At 39.3% G+C, this 23,258-nt stretch overlaps 1 protein-coding gene across 3 annotated transcripts; it reads right to left on the reverse strand.

Moving 5' to 3' along the window:
* Positions 1-1,656: 1,656 nt before the first annotated feature.
* Positions 1,657-22,158, reverse strand: LOC117293784. 3 transcript variants are annotated; one of them, XM_033776224.1, is made up of 5 exons: positions 22,055-22,158; positions 13,075-14,097; positions 6,636-6,813; positions 4,317-5,780; positions 1,657-3,014 (listed from the first exon to the last, which is right to left on the reverse strand). In XM_033776224.1, the coding sequence occupies exons 3-5, from the start codon at positions 6,706-6,708 to the stop codon at positions 2,512-2,514; spliced, it is 2,040 nt and encodes a 679-aa protein (XP_033632115.1). In that variant the 5' UTR covers positions 6,709-6,813; positions 13,075-14,097; positions 22,055-22,158; the 3' UTR covers positions 1,657-2,511. The 3 variants fall into 3 exon arrangements, with proteins under 3 accessions (XP_033632115.1, XP_033632116.1, XP_033632117.1); XM_033776225.1 differs by lacking the exon at positions 22,055-22,158 and adding an exon at positions 17,617-17,689; XM_033776226.1 differs by lacking the exons at positions 13,075-14,097; positions 22,055-22,158 and adding an exon at positions 7,920-7,953.
* Between the last annotated feature and the right edge of the window lie 1,100 nt (positions 22,159-23,258).

Genomic DNA, 23,258 nt, shown 5'->3' on the forward strand with positions numbered 1-23,258 from the left:
ACAGTTTTCTTTGGTATATTGTTTCCAACTTATCAGTTAATATTATTGTGGTCTTAGCATTTACACCAAGTATGCATTGCTGATCACACATGGGTGAAACGGCAAAACCCAAACAATATTTTTCATCCTGATTGGAGTTATTAAAGGAACAAGTTGGCTAAGATCAGTCGAGTTGGTCTTTGAAAAGCGTTTGTAACCATTTGTTATAAAATGCATATGATTAGAAAGATATTTTAAAGTAGAATTTTATGACCCACACATGTATCTATCGAAATTGCGTGGTTTTCCGTTTTACCTTCTCGACGAACACGGTCGGCCATTTATGGGAGTCAAATTTCTGACTCCCATAAATAACCGACCGTGTTAGTTCGCAAAGTAAAAGGAAAACCACGCAATTTCGAGGCAAATGTGTGTGGATCATTGTATTCTACTTTTAAAACATCTTTCTAACCATATGCATTTTATAACAAACAGTTACAAACGCTTTTCAAAGACCAACTTGACAGATCCAAGGCAATGTGTTCCTTTATACCACCAACCAATTGTCGGTGCACCCAGCGTTCCCCCTTAACAGTGGTTCGCTGGGCACCAGTTAAAACACCCGAGGACCAGTTAAATTTCACTCCTAGTGGTTTGACCGACTCGTTTGGTTTGAAAAGCTTCCCTATTTCATTTGAAGTATGAACGAAAGAAAAAGATGAAATGCCTAGCTACATAATCGGCACTTACGGAAGCAGGAAATTATGTGCTTACGGCAAGCGTATTTCTTAGGGTAGCGGGGAATTTCGGCTTCTGGACGTACATACTCCAAATTACTAGGCATTCTACGCTTAAAAGGCTATAGGGCAGGAATTCGACGGGGAATCGCGATTGTAAGCGCAGAATTCGGCGGTAAGCAGAGCAATGAAATTGGGTCCTGGTCCTTCTTCATCACCCCTTCCCCCCTCTTCCCCCACCTTTCCTCTCCAACCCCAACCCCACTTTAGACACCACTATAGGGTTATGGAAGTGCCAAAAACTTTTTCATTTGAAAAAAAAAAACCTACAAAATGGAATGATTTACTGTACTAAAAAAAAGCCTCTGACAAGTTCAAGCCAATACTTGAAAATAATTCATTATAAAAATATCCATACCCATGGTGCTGCCAGAATGCGGTCCAGGCCTTAGCTGTTGCGTCCTTGAGCAAGACACTTGCCTATAATTGCTTTTTCGGACGGTTTGGACCTAAGCCCTAGATCCTGTGCATTGTGAACTGTACATAAAAAAAAAGCAGGACATGTACTGAGAAAGAGATATGCTTGCCCTGGTGTTTCTGTAGCAACAAAATGCCCCATAATGCCTCTTTAAGGCACTGTACACGTTTGGTAATTGTCAAGATCAGTCTTCTCACTTGGTGTATCCCATCATAAGCATAGAATAACAAGCCTGTAAAAAAGTGGGCTCAATTGGTCATCAAAGTTGCGAGAAAATGATGAAAGAGAAAACACACTTGTTGGACGAATTTGTGTGCTTTCAGATAATAATAAAAGACTGCTATAGCTATGCATGCAAGTCTTTTATTATTTTAGTGATAAATTACCTTTTTCTCAAAATCTATGCTACTTCAGAGGGAACCGTTTCCCACAATGTTTTATACTATCAGCAGCTCTCCAAAATGCTCGTTACCAAGTCAGTTTTTAAGTTAATATTTATTTTGAGTAATTACCAAACATGTACCATCCCTTTAATCCTTAAGTCATTCAATATTACCTCCTATACAAAACAAACCCCTCACCTTTGTGTAAACATAAGTACATTTTGTATACAATGCATTGAAGTACCAGTGAGCAAGAACACTAAATTCAGATTATTATAATTTGTATCATCCATTATTATCATAAAACCTCTTGAGACCCGACTAATCTGTGAGTGGACGGTAGTGCTTTGGTCACACACACATAAACTACAGAGGCACAGTGGTAAAAAATACTGTTTACAAATTGCGGAAAAAAACAGCCCTCTTAAACGGTAATATAAAAATATCTTAAAATCAGTTGCAGAGAGATTCCACGCTAAAGTGTGCTTTTTATGTGCATTAAAAATCAAATTATAGTATACTCTCAAGTTTGGTACTCTCCATAGAAATAGAACCTGAAGAACGCTGGGGTCAGCCGCCCTCTGTGTCATCTGTGGACGCTGCGTATCGATATGGCGCGATATGCGTGTATGTCAAATAAATCGTCGCTTGACACGCATGTATGGCAAAATGGCACGATAGCATCGCACCTAGACCGTTTGTACTGTTTTTCATGTTTCAATGTGACGTCTACTGTATGGCAAAATATTTTGCGTAAAACAAAATGGCGAGCGCACATCCATAAAAATGGTCTCTCAACCTAACCACACATACAATGAGACACTCCTCGTTCTCCGGGTTCTATTTCTACAGTACTCTCTCAAATGAGTAAAAATGCATTTATTGTGATAAAAGGCTCGGTACTGATGAGATTGCTGTTCTTTTTGGTATTAAGCTATACGGGTGCAGGAGGCATATTGTAAAAGCTTGGTATCCTTTGACCATGTGCATTTGGTGCTTCATCATCCCCGAGGTTGGGGGTTTCATAGGACGGGTTGTCAATCCCCGAGGGTTGAGGGTCGTAGTCACAACCTTTATACAAAAGGAAGCTCGCGTCTCCGTGAAGTGAGTTGGTCGCCTCTGAAGAGCTCCCGTTACTTATTCCAGACAGCCGGGCGCCGAGAGGTGTGCCATCATGAAACATCGTCGGGGTGGGAGGAGGAAGAGGAGGGGGCGGTGGAAGCTCTAGAGTGGGCGGATCGAGCGGTGGAGACGGTGGAGGGCTTGGAAGGCGAGGAGGGGACGGCAGGGGCGGAGTGGGTGGACAATCGGGCGGGGCATGAAATGTTGCAGAGAGCCTGGTGACTGTGCTGCTGTCACTGCCTCGGCGGCTCAGGCTGGGCCGTAGGAAGTTGTCGTTGATGATTTGTTCCTCATCCTGTCCAGCTCTGTAAACTCCTAAGAATTCCACAAATAAAAACAGAGAATCAAATAAAAGGAGACTTAAATCAGTAAATCAACTTTTTTAGCAAACCCTTTAAAGGCAGTAGATACTATTGGGAATTACTCAAAATAATTATTAGCAAAAAACCTTACTTGGTAACGAGTAATGGGGAGAGGTTGATAGTATAAAACATTGTGAGAAACAGCTCCCTCTGCAGTAACAGAGTTTTCAATAAAGAAGTAATTGTCCACGAATTTGATACCAAGACCTCAGAATTAGATTTTTAGGTCTCGAAATCAAGCATCTGAAAGCACACAACTTTGTGTGACAAGGGTGTTTTTCTTTCACTATTATCTCGCAACTTCGAAGACCAATTGAACTCAAATTTGCACAGGTTTGTTATTTTATGCATTTGTTGAGATACACCAATTGAAAAGACTGGTGTATGACAATTACCAAAGGTGTCCACTGTCTTTAAATCAGTAAATCAACTTTTTAAGCAAACTCTGAAAGTTTCTAAGTTTTAATTCTGGTCCAAGTAAAATTGTTGGCTACAAGCCATGCGATAGTTTTTCCCCCCATTTTAACCATGCACATTTTAAAAGAAGATGATCAATAAAAACAGAATTTGTTTTTACCCTTATACACCGAGAGACTGTATATACTCAGTACTTTCCCAAGTTCTGCGATTAATCCACAGACAAATCACTCGGGCAGGATTCAAACCCACAACCATTTAATTGCTAGAGCAGTTATCTTACCACTAGATCACCAAGCTAGCAAAGCTGTGCCAAATACACATCGTTGTAAAGGTAAAAACAAATGATGTTTAACCTTCAAAACTTGTCACTCGTGTATACAAAATCCTTCACACCAAATCTTCACTATATCTGGTTGAACTTGTACAATCCCACAACTCTAATGCCGCTGATGCATACAGGCAACGACTCCGCACATCAGCTAATCAGACCCGGCTTTCTCTTCCTAGAACTAGACAGAAAGCTGGGGATAGTTTGTTCTCCATGGCCTGCCCCTCGCCTATGGAATGAGCTCAGTGCCTGTGTTCAAAAGCCTCTGTTTCCCCACCCATCCTAGTTCGTTGTTTTTCTTTTGTCCTAGTCTTGTGTAAATCGCTCTGTTCTCCGTAGAGCGCTGTATAAATGCTTTGTATTGTTATTATTGTTTATCATGATGCAAAACTAACTTCTAATACAATCATACTATTTCAGGTAAAAATTTTGTGAAGGAAACATATTCAGACATAAAGGAATTTATTCCACCATTAGTTGAATTTTTTACAAAAATAAAACTCTAACCTTCTAATCGTGGCAGGTTCATTTCAGGCACAGCACTTCGTCCAAAATCCTGACTCAGCCTGGTAGTCTGCATGGCTGGTGCCCTGTCATCTACAACCTCATGGTAGTGATCCCTGGCGGCCTCGGCGTCAGCGTAGTGGGGGTTCTGCATTCCAGTATGATGGTCGGAGGTGCCATTCCCATTGCTGGTGTGGTACGTGCCTTCCGCACCATTGTTAAGCCTTGACCCGTAGATGCTGCGCGGCCGTGGGATGTACGTGTGCGCCATGTTAAAATCCGACAGTTTTATATGAGGCTCTTCTTGGATATCAAAGGACTGGGCGTGCCTGCTGCATGATTTCCTGATCCGGTGGTGAACGAGAAGTATCAACGACAGCAGGATAACGATACCCATAGCTGATCCAATCACAATGTAGATTAAGAGCTGCTCCTCTTCAAAGGTTAACCCATTCCTTCCGGTCCTTGGCGGTTTTGTGGTCTGATTTGGGACGTTGATCACAGCGGCACTGTTCACAGTGAAGTTCTGGTTGTCAAACTGGAACCCATACTCATTGTCGTCCACCATATGGGTCAGTTTGTCTCCTAGGGTCTCCTCTGAAGTTTCTTCCACTGTGAAGTCAACCACGACCGAGCCACAGCGAATCTTCTGAACGCTTATTCGGCCGACGTCTATCTCCAGGAGGGCGGCGATGAACTTGTTGAACGCCAATCCGAAGAGAAGCTCTTGACCTTTGACATGGCTGCACTCCCCGTCGAGGATCATTATAAGCTTGACGGGGAAGAAAAGAGTGGGGCTGGTTGTAACGCTTCCTGTGGTTCCATCTGCTGCGGAGTTAGCTTGAGTTGGAGTGGTACCCAGTGTTGGTACAGCAGAGGATACTGGCAGGGTGAATGAGCTGCTTGGTGTTGGTGCTGGGGTGCTCATAAACGACTGAGACTCCATGGGTCTTGAAGTCATGCCTGGTGTGGCTGATGAACCTGGCACCGCAATACTAGAGGGTGTCGCATATATCGTTGCCGTCTCATAAACAGTTGACGTCACAAGGTCGTATACTACTGAGACACCAGCCGGAATCGAATGTGTAGGCCATGGCATTGACGTCAGTGAAAAAATCTCAGTTCTGTTTAAGATAGGAGTTGGGAATGGGGGTGGAATGGGAGGGGGAGGGAATGGCGCAGACGTGGATAGTGATGAATTCATCATTTGAGTTGGTTGGAGATCCACTCCCCCCGATGATACCCCTGTTATTAGTCTTGCTGAGTGAGTAGGCGATGGGGTAGGGGTGTGGAGTACTGTTGCTAAGTGTGACAGCGTGGTCATTGAAGGAGTTGGTGTGGGGTACGGTGTGGGGTACAGCGTGGGAATTTGGGACGGATGCTGAGTTGTCCTTGATGAAGGCAAGATGGTTGGTTGATGAAGGATCTGAGTTGACATACTGGCAAGAAGTGAAGACCCTGATGTGTCTGTATGGATGTCAAGTGATTGAACGTTAAACAAATGTATGGTGTTTGGATACTATAACGGATCAGAACTCTGTTTTAGCGGTTAAGACATCTGCTATATAATGCTGATGCCTGTGGATTTGTTCTGTTGTCAACATGACTTTACTTAAACAAGCTTATGCACAGTGCTTTAGTATACATCTGAGTAGGGATAAAGAAGAAACTTGGCTGCTGAGTTACCGAACACTTCGAACATTAATAACTCTGTTCACTGGGCCATATATTCCATTCCGTAAACCATCTCAGCTCCCTGGGGAGTAAACAGCCTGTGCTGCCAAGTATGAGGCACACTAAGCTAAATCAGACACAATAACCATCTTTACCCAGTTATCCATTAGTGAAGCAAATTAATGTTTAGTGACTAGCCCATGGACACAAGTGTCACAACCGGGATGTGAACCCACACTCAAATGACTAAACCACCTGAACCCGAGTCTGATGCGCTAAACCGCTCGGCCACAACACGCCACATAATAAAGGATCCTAGCTAATCCCTTAAGCAAATTGTTTAATGATTGTTCACTTTGCAAATGTGGGGTGTCATGGCTGAGTGGTCTAGGGCAGTGGACGCAAGTTCTATAATTTACAGAGTGTGGTTTTGAATCATGGCCTATCATAAATGCTTCTCTCCATCCAGGAGTGTACAAATGGTTACTGGAGAGAACCGGTGAGTAACCTGCAACAGACTGGCATCCTTCCTGTCCAAATGAGAATTACTCTCAGTCGTTTTTAAATGGCAAGGAAACTGGCTACAAACGCCTGCCTAATGAGCCTCATTGGCTCGGGACAGACTTTGCTTAGCAAATGTGCACTCACCATTGATTGCAATGCATACATTAATGCATGCAACACTCCATATTACAGCAAGGTGAAGTACTGTTGACTCCATGACTATTGAGCAACCGCAAACTCATTAAAAACGAAAAGCTCCCGAGAGGCTGTGTGACATCTGATGACTACCCAAGGCTGGGTTCTGCTCATCTCAATTATACCACTGTGCAAAATAAAAAACAATATCATAAAAGAAAGGCTGTGAATTGCAAGACAAAAACTCTACTAGACTACAAGGCACAATTTCATTAAGCATGTAAGCACAAAAACTTGCTTTTTTTAGCACCAAACATATTTGCTTAGCAAGTTACCAGCCAAAACACTGTATGATATACACCGTCGCTGTGACTGTCACCCCGCTCATCAATTCAAGGAGATTTTATACAATCAGGGAGATATTTTGTTAGATTCAAAATAACACAGGAAAAGTTTCCATAATCAGAGAAATTTTCAAACTTGTTCATCAGCAAAAGGAAAGATCAAAATGTTTAAAGGCAGTGGACACTACGTGTAATTACTAAAAATAATTATTAGCATAAAACCTTTCTTGGTGACGAGTAATGGGGAGAGGTTGATGGTATAAAACATTGTGAGAAACGGCTTCTTCTGAAGTGCCATAGTTTTTGAGAAAGAAGTAATTTTCAACGAATTTGATTTCGAGACCTCAGATTTAGAACTTGAGGTCTCGAAATCAACCATCTAAACACACACAACTTCGTGTGACAAGGGTGTTTTTTCTTTCATTATTATCTCGCAAGTTCGATGACCGATTGAGCTCAAATTTTCACAGGTTTGTTATTTTATGCATATGTTGAGATACACCAACTGTAAAGGCTAGTCTTTGACAATTACCAATAGTGTCCACTGTCTATAAACATTGATTAATCTCAGTGGCCTCAAAGTTATTTCATGTAGGTCTTTTATATTATAAAAAAACACACACACTGAGTTTTCTTATTGACAGGATATTACTCAGATGTTTCTGTAAACACAGGAACAAGAAAACCACATTTTGTAAAAACAATGAGCTGGGACAAACCACCTGCGCTCACCATGTTCAATGTACAATCATGTATGCCAAGAATTTCCAGTAAAAGCTGTCTCTGCAGGGAACTAATCCATACAATTGCACCAACAATTTAATTGAAGGGCTGGGTTTGTCCTTGAAAAAATATTCCATCTGAACAACTTGTATCTGAAAGCCTACTCGTTATAAAAAAACGTAATGTAAAATAAGTAAGACACTACTTTAAAGCAATGACATTTTACATTTGTGAAGAAGATACAGAGAGCAGTTTCCCACGATGTTTTATAGGCCTACTCAGATGTTTCTGTTAACACAGTACAAGAAAACCACATTTTGTAAAAACAATGAGCTGGGACAAACCACCTGCGCTCACCATGTTCAACAGCTCTCCAATGCTCGTTAAGACCCTTTGCCAATTTTTAAATTCAAAACATTAGTTTTTAAAAAGAGGAAGTTTGCATTCATTAAAATGATGTAGTGCTCACATGCAAACTCAAGAGAGATGTAACTAAAACTGGCCGGATGAAATTACACTGAAAAGGTTTCTAGTATTTGTTCCTTCCCTCCAACCCCACCCTTAACAAATAACTTGCAGTATATAAACCTAAAGGCAGTGGACACTATCAGTAATTACTCAAAATAATTATTAGCATAAAACCTTACTTGGTAACGAGTAATGAGGAGGTTGATAGTATAAGACATTGTGAGAAATGGCTCCCTCTGAAGTAATTTTCGAGAAAGAAGTAATTTTCCACGAACTTGATTTCGATGCCCACAGATTTAGAATTTGAGGTCTCGAAATCAAGCATCTGAAAGCACACAGCTTCGTGTGACCAAGGTGCGACAAGGGTGTTTTTTCCTTTCATCAATATCACGCAACTTCTAAGACCGATTGAGCTCAAATTTTCACAGGTTTGTTATTTTATGCATATGTTGAGATACACCAACTGTGAAGACTAGTCTTTGACAATTACCAATACTGTCCAGTGTCTTTAAAAAATACTTTGCCAATGTTTACTTTATATGCTTCTTATGTAAGCTCTGTGAAGCTCAGGTAATCCACTATCAATTCAAAACATTGCTTTTTAAAAAGAGGAAGCTTGCATTCATTAAAATTAAGTAGTTGTCACGAGCCAACTCACGAGAGATGTAACTGAAACTGGCCCGATGAAATTACGATGAAAAGGTTTCTAGTATTTGTTCGTTCCCTCCAGCCCCACCCCTTAACAAATAACTTGCAGTATTTTAACTTAATAAGCATTTCAATGCAGAGATTTACTCTACAGTAATAGCAGTTTCGTTGACACCTTTTCAGAGGCCACAATAGAAATACAATCTATAGAACACTGAGCTTGTTCATATTGCGTGTCCGTACCAACACCATGCAACACCGAAGCAGCACACGCCCATATTCTGGTCAGTCTCATTGTTGAGTCGCTAAATTAATAACTGGCTTGGCATTCTCTGGGCTCAATTTGCACTTTGACGGTGACCCACTATTAACACTAGATGAAATACCGCTGATATTCAGATGTTATCAGTGAAGTAGCTTTCGAGAATTTGGTTTCGAGACCTCAGAGTTAGAATTTGAGGTCCCAAAATCAAGCATCTGAACTTCGTGTGATAAGGGTGTTTTTCTTTCATAGTTATCTCGCAACTTCAACGAGCAATTGAGCTCAAATTTTCACAGGTTTGTTATGTTTTAATGCATGTGGAGATACATGTACACCAAGTGAGAAGACTGGTCTTTTAAACTTGGCACTTTTTTAAATACTTATTTTGGTGTTTTGTTTACTTATTTGTTTTCTTCTTCTAATCAAATGCATTATCAATCAAGTACAGTGATCTTTTGTCTTAATTTACAATTCAGCTCTTCCCCATAATGCGTCAACACATCAACTAAAAAACCAAATTGCACAGCCAACAGTCTTTAAAATATCTCATAAAACATTGTTTTTCATGTTTTTAGCACTGTTTTGTTTCTTCTAAAATGCAAACCAAGCTGCTGCCAAAGAAATACACGTAGCTGTGTATGCAATTTGGGTGTGGCCAGCCAAGTCTGTTATCTTGAAGATAGAGGGCAGGGCTGCACAATGGTTCAGTATTTTCTAATTGGCTCATCTCAGCATGTCCTCCACTCTGCATGTAATTGAGTATACAACAAGACATCTCTTCTTAATAGATGGAAAATTTTGCATCAGGGACGAAGAATATCAATTTTGGTTTTACCAATATTCACTGATGTGTGTTCTTGGTACTTTCCCGAGCTTTGTGAAAAAAAAATCACAGGCACAGAGCTCAGAAAAGTACCAAGTTTAAACACATCAGTATAATGCCTACACATGTTGTATGAGTATTATTAATCCCTCTTCTTTTTTAAACACTACTTGAGCGGAATGTTTTTAATAGAAATGCTATTTTAAAGGCAGTGGACACTATTGGTAATCACTCAAAATAATTATTAGCATAAAACCTTACTTGGTGACGAGTAATGGGAGGGGTTGATAGTATAAAACATTGTGAGAAACAGCTCCCTCTGAGGTAACATAGTTTTCGAGAAAGAAGTAATTTTCCACGAATTTGATTTCGAGACCTCAGATTTAGAATTTGAGGTCTCGAAATCAAGCATCAGAAAGTACACAACTTCATGTGACAAGGGTGTTTTTTCTTTCATAGTTATCTCGCAACTCTGACGACCAATCGAGCTCAATTTTCACAGGTTTATTATTTTATGCATATGTTGATACACCAAGTGACAAGACTGGATTTTGACAATTACCAATAGTGTCAAGTGTCTTTAACTTGTTTATAATGCACTTGATCGACATTTTAATGTAATTTTTGATATGTGTATACTTCTGAATTTTTCGTAATTATCGATCAAAAAATCAGGCCCCAACCTAAAGGTTTTCAAAAACTAAAAACACTTCTGCCGTTGACGGCGCGCATAAACACAGAGTGAGAACTAGACACGAACCATCACTGTACCATTGCATACCGTCGAGGATTTAAATACACCCACCTAGTCTCAAGTGACCTTGTTTCAACTCACCTTTTACTACCTCCCTCACTCCCCTCTGGCTTTTTGCCCACAAAAAGGTCAATATTTTCTCCACATTCTTAAAGTGCAGGACCTATAATTGATTAAGAGATATCCCAAGGTGTTGATTTCCAAAGCTTACTCAGCATATTACAACCTAACATGAAGGCCAAGAATACCTTTGGTTTGTGGAACTGTCTGATTGTTAAAGACACTGGACACTATTGGTAACTGTCAAAGACCAGTCTTCTCACTTAATGTATCTCAAGATATGCATAAAGTAACAAACTTGTGAAAATTTGAGCTCAATTGGTCATCGAAGTTGCGTGATATAAATGAAAGAAAAAACACCCTTGTCGCATGAAGTTGTGTGCTTTCAGATGCTTGCTTTCAAGACCTTAAATTCTAAATCTGATGTCTCGAAATTAAATTCATTGAAAATTACCTCTTTTTCGAAAACTACGCCACTTCAGAGGGAGCCGGTTCTCACAATGTTTTATACTACCAACCTCTCCCCATTACTCGTTGCCAAGTAAGGTTTCCTGCTAATAATTATTTTGAGTAATTACCAATAGTGTCCACCGCCTTTAAACGGGAGGACCTATAATTGATTATGAGATAACCCAAGTTGTTAATTTTCAAAGCTTACTCAGCATATTACAACCTTAAATGAAGGCCAAGTATTCCTTTGGTTTTTGGAACTGTCTGATTGTTTTAATCCTATGATCAATAAAACTAACCTGCGAACATTTCATTCCAAAGTGGTCACGTTTTTTTTTAGAACAACAAAAAACGGAGTGAACAGGTAGAAATCCCTAGTATTGACCCATTTCACCTGACGTCATCATCAGAAAAATCTTGAATGCGCCATACTGGTTGGCAATTTCATTGTGCGTTTTCACATATAAGTGTATGCATAGAGTATGCTGTGCATTATGCAGTGAAGTGTGCATTTTAGACGACGCGGCGTTAATACACATAAACCTAACTTGCCCACCAACATGGTGAGCGTGGCACCAGTCGCCGCATGTGACGCGCGTGCAAAAGGGGTCAATAGGAGTACACAATCCGAAAAACATCATGCAGCTTGTACAGTAGGCTCGTCAGATTCAAACTTTGGGGGATAAAAAATGTCGTCTTTTCATACTACAATTTTAAGTGAGATGATCCTCAAACTGCTTTTCAAGCGCTGCTGTGGAGGTTTTTTGCCATTATGTAATTTTCAAATTAATTGATAACCAATTTAAAAGTTTTTTTCCAAAGTACAGCCTGAAATTATAATTTTATCTGCATTTTTAGCTTTTTCCGAGTAAAAATTTTATTTGAATTTGTTAATGATTCATTTTTCTCTAAAAAGTTTTAGTTTTAGAATTGTAGTTTTAGAGTTTTAATCAAATTTCATAAAAATTATTTTCCCCTAAACCACAAGTGTAGGCCTACGGTCCCAGAAAAGACAACACCCGGTTCTTGGGGTGACCTTTTCCTATCCCAGTATGTGGTCTGCAACATGACCCAAACATTTTGCACTCCCTAGGGTGATGGAGGTCATTGGGTCGGGTCACTTCCAAGGATTGTTTTTCATCACACAGAGGTAAGGAGATACAATGACCAGGTCAACGTTTGGAACCAAACAATGAAAAGGTTGGAGATAGTCAAAGTTCAACTGTTTTAATCCTATATAAATGTGTATACAATTAAACTAACTTGTGGAAATTCAATTTCAAATACATAGGTGGTTGCATTTTTAAAGATATCACAGAAAATCGGAAGTGAATATTATGTCCAGATACAGGAAGAATAATCCCCCAGAAATACAAATCTGAGAAGCGTTAAGTACTGCGGTTTATAGAGTGAAAAATAAAATAATTTTCGTCTCATGATCACTGAGACGAAAATTAGTTTCATGCCATTGTTTTACTCATTTCTCAAAAACTACAGCACCTCAGCAAGTAATATTTTCAGGGAAGCTTTCTACTATCATTATCTTCAAACTGTGTTCATAGACCCCTTAAAATATGCAAATTTGTCTGTAAACCTGCTATAGTTACGGCAAGCCAGCAGTCCAAGCGATTGAGAACTTTCAGAACTCGAACAAACAAATTATATTTTTCAATCCTCGTGGATGATTTTCATCAATCCGAGAATATAGCCCGTGCAAAAATGCTAAATTTCAACAAATCCAAGTACTCTAAGTATATGAAATTTATGACTCATGCTACTATAGAACTATGAGGTTCGTTCGGCGATCGTGAGTAAACTCATGCATACTGTCAAAAAAAGAGGAATACACAATAATTTAACCTGCATACAGACGGAGACCAGTTAAACCCAAGGTTGATAGAAAATAAAACACTTACATTTATGTTATTGACTCTCTGCTTCACATTATTTCCATCACCAGCCAAGTCAGAATAATGATTAGCCGCTGTACGATAAATCACTGCATTCTCTACAGCACGCTTGCTTCAATCAAGTCCATCCAATCTCTCACTCATGGACAAGTGGCTGGAGTACGCCGTAATACAGATTTTGTCTTCAGTCACTGACTCTGTACAGTACTGCAGCAAATGACGTAGATTGCATGTGTGTGCATTATTTACATCAGCCGTGTACTAGAGGAGTTTGGCCTGGATGATGCGGTTGAGACTGTCGTCAGCAGCACCACAGATCACATGAATGACTCATGAAACTTTCATAACATGTGATGATGTGGTTCACATGGCCGAGGTTGGGGTGGGGAGTGACAAGCAGTGGTGACGGTCGACAACGTCACGCGTTGGTGTGTTCCAAAGATACAAACTTCAGCATACCAAAGAACGCATTGCTGAAGTGGACCAATGTAGGGTATTGTAAACTAGGAAGTTGCAGTGTGGGTTGAACCTTACACCGTAGGGGTCAGTGGTTTAAACTTTCATGTAAATAAACCCACATGTAGTTTGCTGTTAAAACAACAAACCGAGGAACTGTTGTCTTGAAGAATTGTGGTCTTGAAGAACTGTGGTCTTGAAGAACTGTCTTGAAGAACTGTGGTCTTGAAGAACTTTGGTCTTGAAGAACTTTGGTCTTGAAGAACTTTGGTCTTGAAGAACTTTGGTCTTGAAGAACTTTGGTCTTGAAGAACTTTGGTCTTGAAGAACTTTGGTCTTGAAGAACTTTGGTCTTGAAGAACTGTGGTTTTGATGAACTTTGGTTTTGAAGAACTTTGGTCTTGAAGAACTGTGGTCTTGAAGAGTGAACTCAGAAACAACACCGGTCTGATTATCTGTGTTGTGTTGCAAACACTGTAGTTCTATGATATGTGTACAGTCATGTGTCACATAACACAGTGCCACCACTAGCAAGTTCCCCACATACCAGTGGCCTCATGGAAGTATTTCTGCCTGCAGAGAGGAAATAACACATGGCAATTATTTTTCTCATATAAAAAATACCACTCTATATATAACAAAAAAAGAAAAGAAAAAAAAAGGTCATTGAGGCTGGGCGGATGCTTGAAATGTGAGCCAACCTGTAAATCAATAGGCATTTGCAGTATGGAAAGATTGTGGCACGTCACAGTGTGCTATTTCAATTCACGACAAGGACGGTAGAATTTATTTTTGCAAAAGAAAATGTCATTTAATTGAACATCAAGCAAGAATGCAACAGGTGTCCCACTTATCAAATTCTGGTAAGCAATTTTGTGTTTGGTGCTTAGCAAGTTTTTTGTGCAAAATAAGCAACTTTACAATAGTGAAATTGGGCCCCCGGGTCAAATTTTATATTGCCTTGTCTTTAGCTACAAAGATCATTTTACACTACTGGCAATATTCCAGGGATAGCAGAACGCAGAATGAAATCTTATCTCATTTTCTTCTTCAAGACTTAGGTTGAAGAAACTTTATAGTGTATTGGGCCCTAGTTCAAATTTGATATCGCCTCGTTTCTAGCAACAAAAGATAATTTTAAACTTGGCAATATTCCAGGGGCAGCAGAACGCAGAATAAAATCTTGTCTCATTTTCTTCTTCAAGACTTAGGTTTTAATGCGTCAGTGAGTATATTCCATGGGGAACACAACGCAGGATATATAATTTTTTCTCATTTTCCTCAAGGGATAAACAATGTATGTGAAACTTCTCAGTGATGCACTGAAACGGAATCGGTTGTCATGGAAACTGCCAGGGTATTAGTAATACTCTTCAATAATGCCCTTCCATTTGTTTTTTTCATCAAGAGAACGAACGGCATAATTGTTTCCGAGACCAGTGCTTTACCAATCCAACAGGCCTACACAATCACAAGGTCAAAATAGAAAAATCAAATTAAGATGTCATACTCTGGAGTCCCAAAACATCACGAGTTCAAAGACTGAGGAAAACATTGACCACAGGCAGGGTTTTCAGGCCTCAAAATAACCCATAGCAACCAGCAATTGCCGCGGTGCGCTGTGCTTTTGCTTCTGGTGCTCTTTGCAAAGTTCCAGTACAAACTAACATTTCTCCTAAAATAAGTGCCCCGTAAAGACAGTGGACACTATTGGTAATTGTCAAAGACCAGCCTTCTCACTTGGTGTATCTCATTATATGCATTTTAACATAACAAACCTGTGAAAATTTGAGCTCAATTGGTCGTCGAAGTTGCGAGATAATAACGAAAGAAAAAACACCCTTGTCACCAAAGTTGTGTGCTTTCTGCTGCTTGATTTTGAGACATCAAAAACTAATTCTGAGGTCTCGAAATCTAATTCTGAGATCTCAAAATCAAATTCATTGAAAATTACATCTTTCTCAAAAACTACGTCACATCAGAGGGAGCTAATTCTCATTATGTTTTATACTATCAACCTCTTCCCATTACTCGTTACCAAGTAAGGTTTTATGTTGATAATTATTTTGAGTAATTACTAATAGTGTCCACTTCCTTAAACAGAGGAAAATTGCGTTACTGCAGTAATGCTTCTGCGATAGTGTGCTCCAAATGCTGAATATTCTTCCTGCGTGGACATAACCACTCCAACAATATCTCAAAAAAACACTACCAGCGGTTACCAAACGTATACGCCCCCTTTAATTTGCACAAGTTACAAAACCACTCATGAGTGTGATTGACTAACATTAATGGACCTGTGTCTGCCAATTTCAAACTCATAATTTAATAATAATTACTGTTGATGTGTGAGACGAATCATCCTCAATCACAAGCCAAAATGCGAGGGATGGGAACTGCAACATGATAGTCTAGCCACAGTCATTTAAAGGCAGTGCACACTATTGGTAATTACTCAAAATATTTATTATCATAAAACCTTTCTTGATTACGAGTAATGGGGAGAGGTTGATAGTAAAAAACAATGTGCGAAACAGCTCCCTCTGAAGTGACATAGTTTTTGAGAAAGAAGTAGTTTTCAAAAAATTTGATTTCGAGAACTCAAGTTTAGAATTTGAGGTCTCGAAATCAAGCATCTGAAAGCACACAACTTCGTGTGACCATGGTGCGACAAGGGTGTTATTTCTTTCGTTAATATCTCGCAACTTTGATGATCGATTGAGCTCAAGTTTTCACAGGTTTATTATTTTAGCACATATGATGAGATAACTGTGAAGACTAGTTTTTGACAATTACCAAAAGTGTCCACTGTCTTTAAGTGGCTCCCATACAGTATCAGGCATACCCAAAAAAAAGAGGATCATTTTCAAAGACACAATGCAAGTGCGGAGCGAGGCAGCCGAAACGCCACGGGACGTGAGACCCACAATGGTACCCTAGAAAATGTTGAGGTTTATAATGCTCTAAGGTGCATTGTTAGCATGTACTAGGCTCTTTTTACATTATAGGCCTAGTTGTACATTGTTGTTGCCGGGCGTAAATTGGGCATTAAAAAAAATTACCCCTTCCCCCAAATTATTATTTTTTTTTAATGATCTTTTTATTTATTTATATTTTTTATGATTTTTGTTTTGTTAGCGTATATCAATTTTCTTTAAACGTGAAATTCCGCGAAAACGCGAAAGAGCTGCATGCCTGAAGAATGTAGCGCACCAAGCTTAATCAATCACAGGATTCATCTCTGCTCTCACATGTACATATTTACCCCTGGGTTATGCAGGGCTCGAGATTAGGGAGAAACATCCCAGGACTGTAGCCATCGAGTTCACCAGACTCTTCCTAACTTAGGATTAATCTTAGGACCTCGGACGAGTTAAGTTCGCTATCTGAAGACGTAGGTTGCATTGAACCCATCCTAAGTTAGGTCGGGTTAATCTTCCTAACTCGAGATAGGATTAATCCTAGCATTTCGTGAAATGGGCTGCCGGGCTTGTAGTTCGAAACGTTTAGCCCACTAAACCAGAGTATATTTTACAAGACAGAATCAAAAAGAAGTTGCGAACAAGCCATCAAAGAAAACTTGTTTTGTTAATGTTCTTAGTTTTAAAGTAGAATTCAATACTTTTGAAAGAGAATTGAAAAAGAATTAATCATATTCATATCAAAAATGTGAGGAATTTGAATAAAATGAAAACTCAACCACTGGGCTTGGCCTATTGTGAGTTTACTAGCCCGAACTAAATCACAGATTTCGGGTCCAGGTCCAGAAACTTTGCATGTATGTTGGGGAAACTTTTTTGACACAAGGTTTGCAGAGATACCATACATGCCTACCATAATAGCTTCTATAGTGAGCTGTTGGTTAAATGCAAAGAGTTTTCAAAAGGCCACCAGTTCATTTCAGAACCACCCAAAGATAATTTAATAATGATCCATGGAAAGCAATGCTCCTTGGGGCTAACCACTGGTGCCAACGCACCAACCACCATCACTAAGACAAGAGATGAGTTGACATTTAAACACAAACTATTCATAACATTATACATACATTTAGATTTAAATTTCTTTGAACAAAAAACTGGTTCATCCTACCTTTTAGTTAGAACTTTTGCCGTTTATCAAAATATATTAAATCCAGACACTGACCATTCGTTCACCACACTGCAGTGAATCATACCAATTAACAGCAGCACACTGTATCACATGTAAACAGTACCAGAGTACCTAACATTATGTACTGACATCATTATGTATACATAACGTACCAGGCATTATTAGCATAATAATTCTATAGACAAATATGCAGATTTCCTTACAGGCTGGTAGTGATTTATGCAAATGAATGCGTCTATAAAGGAATGGCCATATGCCATGCTTAAATTGATTATTCTGACAGTTAGAGATCCCTCAATATAAGGGTTATTGTTAAAGGAACATTACAAAATTGGTTTTTGCTAACAAAACAGTTGCTGGCAGTGTAAGTTCTTTATGTAATCAACCATATGCATAAACTGAAAAACCTGTACAAGTTTGAGATCGACCGGCCATCTGGGTCATGAGAGAATAGTGAAAAACCGATAACAAATTTTGCATTCTATCTCTGCCAAAATAAAAATGAATAAAACGCTCACTGAGCGATAAACTCCAAATGCGAAGTTAGATTATTTATTTCTCATCAAATATGACATTTCAGACAAAACTATTTCAAGGGATATTTTCAACTATCATCATTAGACCGTGTAAGTTTTGTGTAAATCTGTGATCTTCACTATTTTGTTTCTTACCAATTCTGTAACCTTCCTTTAACAAACAAATCAATAGTTAAATGTACCGCCACACATACGTCACTGGTAATGACAGGTGTTGTTCACACATGTTGTTTTCCCATCGTGGTTTTTTTGTGAATCTGTGAGTCCTATTAATTGGATAGAGGAAACTATACAAAACTGAATTATCCTGACACTCCAGATGGGAAAGAACCCATGTCCAGTCTTTAAACTAACCCATGGCATGTGGTGCCCTTTGCAAGGTTTCAATACAAATTTACATTTTCCTCATAGAGATGCCCTTAATGAGAGGAAAATTTACTGTGCTCGTTTAGTTTAAAGACACTGGACACAATTGGTAATTGTCAAAGACCAGTCTTCTCACTTGGTGTATCTCAACATATGCATAAAATAATAAACCTGTGAAAATTTTAGCTCAATCAGTCGTCGAAGTTGCAAGATATTAATTAAAGAAAAAACACCCTTGTCACACGAAGTTGTGTGCGTTCAGATGCTTGATTTCGAAACCTCAAATTCTAAACCTGAGGTCTCGAAATCAAATTCGTGGAAAATTACTTCTTTCTCAAAAACTACTCCACTTCAGAGGGAGCCGTTTCTCACAATGTTTTATACTACCAGCCTCTCCCCATTACTTGTTACCAAGTAAGGTTTGATGCTAATAAATATTTTGAGTGATTACCAATAGTGTGCAGTGTCTTTAATAGTGAAGTTAGTTTAAGGCTTGCATACGTCCGATGTGGGTGTCGTCTTCCCACCCACGTTTTGAGCCACAAGACCTGTGGTCAAGTGGAGATTGCCTTGAAAATTGAAGCCTATGAAGGCGAGTTCACAATACAAAAGGAATTCCTGGCAAATCACAGACCTACTTTATTTTGTAGAGAAAAGGGACTCGCTCGCCCCAGTGTTCCTGGTTTGATCAGGATTAATTTAAATGTTTTATAGACGATGTGACCTTTGTTTACATTCAAACCGCCCTCTGCTGACAAAACACTATATACGTCATGTTTGGCCGGGCACTGAGTTGCGTAGTCCTAATAAGATTGCGTACACTTTCTAGCTGGCTGCCAAAACACAAAGGTTTTGCCCGGCGGTATGCGCGCGAATCATGTTATGGTTTTCGTGTGACGTCAGAGGTCACATCGTCCATAATTTAAATGTTTTATAATTTAAGTGATCTTATTTCCTTCCTTTGTTTTTTTAAAGGCATCCCAGCTTACAAGCTTTGCTATAAAGGGCCATGCCTCCATACAGTTTTCAGTCTTGTTAAATCCTATTGTTTGTATTTGTATATTGTGTTTGTATGGAAATAAATGTTGATTGAAAAAATGTTGATTGATCAGCAGCATATTGCGCCACCGCACCTCGTAAAAAGTATTGTAAGCCCTGTTTATTTTGGTTTCTACCCATACACTGATGTGTGCTAGCACTGTATACTCAGTGCAGTCATAATACTCCGCCGGGTGGGATTCGAACCAACGACCAAAGCAATAAGAACAGTGTCTTACCAACTAGACTCGAGGTTGCCCAGTAGCTAGTGGCAGTTCGTATCCTAGACCCAGTAACTGGGGCGTTGTATTCATTTTTTGGTATTTTGACACCGTGTCATACTAGCCGCTAGACCCAGTAACTGGGGCGCTGTACTCATTTTCAAATTTTGAATTTTGACATTCTCGGTCATGTCCGATAATGTCAAAGGTTCGCAAAAAAAAGGATTACAGCGCCCCAGCTACTAGTGCTGGGCGAATAGTGAAATTTTGGTATTCGGTTACCGCTGACCAACTATCCGAAGTTAATTCTTTTGATCGTGATTGACTCTACGTGAAGGAAAACTTTCGTAATCTTTGAACAATTACGTCAGAAGTGTCATTGTTTTAACTCTTCACGGAGGTGAGAGTTAAATACTTAATTTATGCTGTTTTAGCCTGTCTTAATAGAAGTTTCTTAGGGATTCAGACAAAACATTCCTATCAGTTTTCGCCCGACGTCCGCGGATATTCGGATATTAAAGAATATCCGGTTACTTGGTTGTAATTACAGGACTATCCGGTTTATAAACCGGTATTCGCGCCCATTGCGGATATCTGGTTAAGAAAAAAAAGGCATTCGCGGTTACGGATAGGTAAACCTATTCGCCATTAACCGGATATTCGAATCATTCGCCCAGGCCTTCCAGCTACTGGGTCTAGTGTCTCTGCGTGAAAGTTGCAGGAAAAATACTGAGCACTTTGAATTACCCTTACTTCTAGTTCTACTTCTTCTTCTCTACTTGGCAAAGTCCCAAGATGGGATATCACGCCAAGATTACGCACGCATTTGACCGATGAAGCAACTAAGGTAGATTAAGAGTGGATTTGAACTGGGAGAGCGGGGGCAGTGACAATTGTTCCATGCAGGGGTAATTCTTGGGGGGAAAAAAAGAGTTTACAGGTTGTTTCAAAAAAAGTATACATTTAGAAAAACGTATCTTAAATGGATTTTGTTTAAGTTTCCAAAAATCTGGCACTAAGTAGTGGTGAATAAAGGTCATAGCTTTTTAGTTTCTACCAAATCGTTCCTCAGCTGTTCCGCTTGAGTGAGCACTAGCTATATACTTTTGTCAGATTTTAATTGGCTTACGCACAAAAGTGAATGGATTTTAACAGAATCAAACACCGTAGTAGGGAAGGTGAGGCGTGCTTTGTTGCTCACAAATTTGCTAAGAAATCAGATGAACCCTCAGTCCTCCATGAGTCTAGCAAGTTCGGACGCAGGCCAAATAGAAATCATCATGAGAAATGCAACATTGGATGTTTGCAGCAGATCGACCAGTTCTTGGTCAGCCAGATCGTTTTTTGTCAGATTCCGACTTGCCCTAGTAGCCTGCCGTCGATTTCACAAAGAGTTAGGACTTGTCTTATCTCGAGTTAGGACGAGTGGGGAAAAAGTTAAAATATTTCAAGTGAAAATGAAAAAAAAACCAATTATTTACCAACTGCATACTGTAATAAATTACTTCAGTCTTTACCTCAGCTTTTACATCCAGAAGTGGACTTTGCTGAGTACCAGCGTAGATGTAGATGTAGAAATTTCGATAAGAGTAATTAAATACTAAGTCTACATTAAATTAAAGAGAAAATATCATAGATTGGTTTTTTTATCTCCTGAAACAAAACATTACTGGTCTGAAATGGGGGAAAACGGATTGTTATGAAGTGTGTGTGCTTCAAGGGGGGTGGGGTGTTTTACTTTCATGCCTTGAATCTCTGGTCTGGATTCTATAGTAGTAGCCATAATGCCTTAGGACAAAAATGTAATTAAATTTGTTGAGAAGTAATTGAATAATATTTTTGATTTATTTTGCACACCATACTAGCTTCTGAATATTCAATAAAATACCAACCAATGAAAGGTGTGAAAACATATGATGTTGCTCAAATGTCATGCATGCCTAAGCACTGTTAATGGCGGATTGTAAAACCAAAACTTTAAACATTTCAACACACCATGAAGTGTAAGTGTTATTGTTAAAAAATTGGAACGATGATTTATAAAAAAAAAACTAAGTTTTTGATTGTGAACAATTTTCCTGTAAAGTAATCCTACTGAAAACACATGACACCAGGATAGTTACCCATCACCATGTCTCAATATAATTGACTAATTCTTTATATTTTAAACATTTAGAAAATACATTATGATTGAACCAACAAATGGAGGTAGAAAAAAACACTCGGTAAAAAAAAAGGAAAAACCTAGGTACTTACCCAACAACCAGCACGCAGCAGACACCGGTCGACCATGGAGCAATAGAGCAGAATTGACCACCTGTCATCACACAGCAATTGCAAGCACCCTGGCTCTCGATCCTACGAACCGGGTACTAAATTTTAGTTTAGTTAACGGTCCCCTTGTGTAGCGCCCTCCTAGGCAGTGGGTTGTTTAGTTTGGTTAACGGTCCCCTTATATAGCGCCCTCCTAGGCATTGGGTGGTTAAGTCTAGTATTAATAATTGCACGTGCGCACTAGACCAGCATCACTAGAGGGCGCTATTTAATGTCACCGTTAATTAAATTACCTACTTAGTTTATGTTATGAGTAAAGATTACGTTATAATGAGTAACTAAGTAGGTTTATTAAGAAACCACGAACAGAGAGGGCTACTACTAGTTACGTGGACCTCTTATAAATAAAGTTAAGAAATGTGCACCCAATGTTTGGTTCTCGACCACAATTTGACAACATGTGCATAATAAACATTACGTACGGTTAGAGTGTCCGAAACGGTGAGTTCGGCTAGAGATACGACTAGATCGCACGCATCTGCTTATTCTTCATCGCGTGCAGACGCGGTGATCTAGCCGTAGCTCAAGTCGAAGTCGCCGTTTCGGACACGGCCTAAATGCGTAGGATGGCGCTATATAATGAGACCGTTAACTAAACACCAGTTAAAGATAAGGGGCCAGTCCCTGTTAGAGGGCGCTATATAAGAAGACCGTTAAAAGAGACCGTCAAATAAAAGCAGTTGCCTGAAATCTACCATTCTATGCAATTAGAGTTTACAATGGATGGTTTCAGTGGGCGTTACAGTTGGCATGTATGCAGTAGGCCAACTCAAACTAAAGTATTCCGAAACCAAGCAGAAATGGGGAAGGATCTGGTATGCCGTGGTTCATTGTGTTGTGTACGCCATCTAGTGACCTATTGATTTCTAAACAATGCTGTGGTTGTCCAATGCCAGTTCCTTCTAGCTAGACTTTTCTTCCCATAGATTACAGATCACTGCCAGTAGTACGAAAAAGGCACTGCATGACTGTGGCAGGAGGAAACCAGTGTCCATTGATAAAATCTTTGAAAATTAATTGCATAATAAATTTGGAATTGTACACTTAATAAATGAAAACAACCCTTAAAAGGTTTTAATTAAGATTTAAAATATTTATATTGTTTTGTTATGGGGGGTTTTCTGCT

Source organism: Asterias rubens, chromosome 8 (assembly GCF_902459465.1).
Source record: "Asterias rubens chromosome 8, eAstRub1.3, whole genome shotgun sequence".
In the NCBI taxonomy this organism is placed as follows: domain Eukaryota; kingdom Metazoa; phylum Echinodermata; class Asteroidea; order Forcipulatida; family Asteriidae; genus Asterias; species Asterias rubens.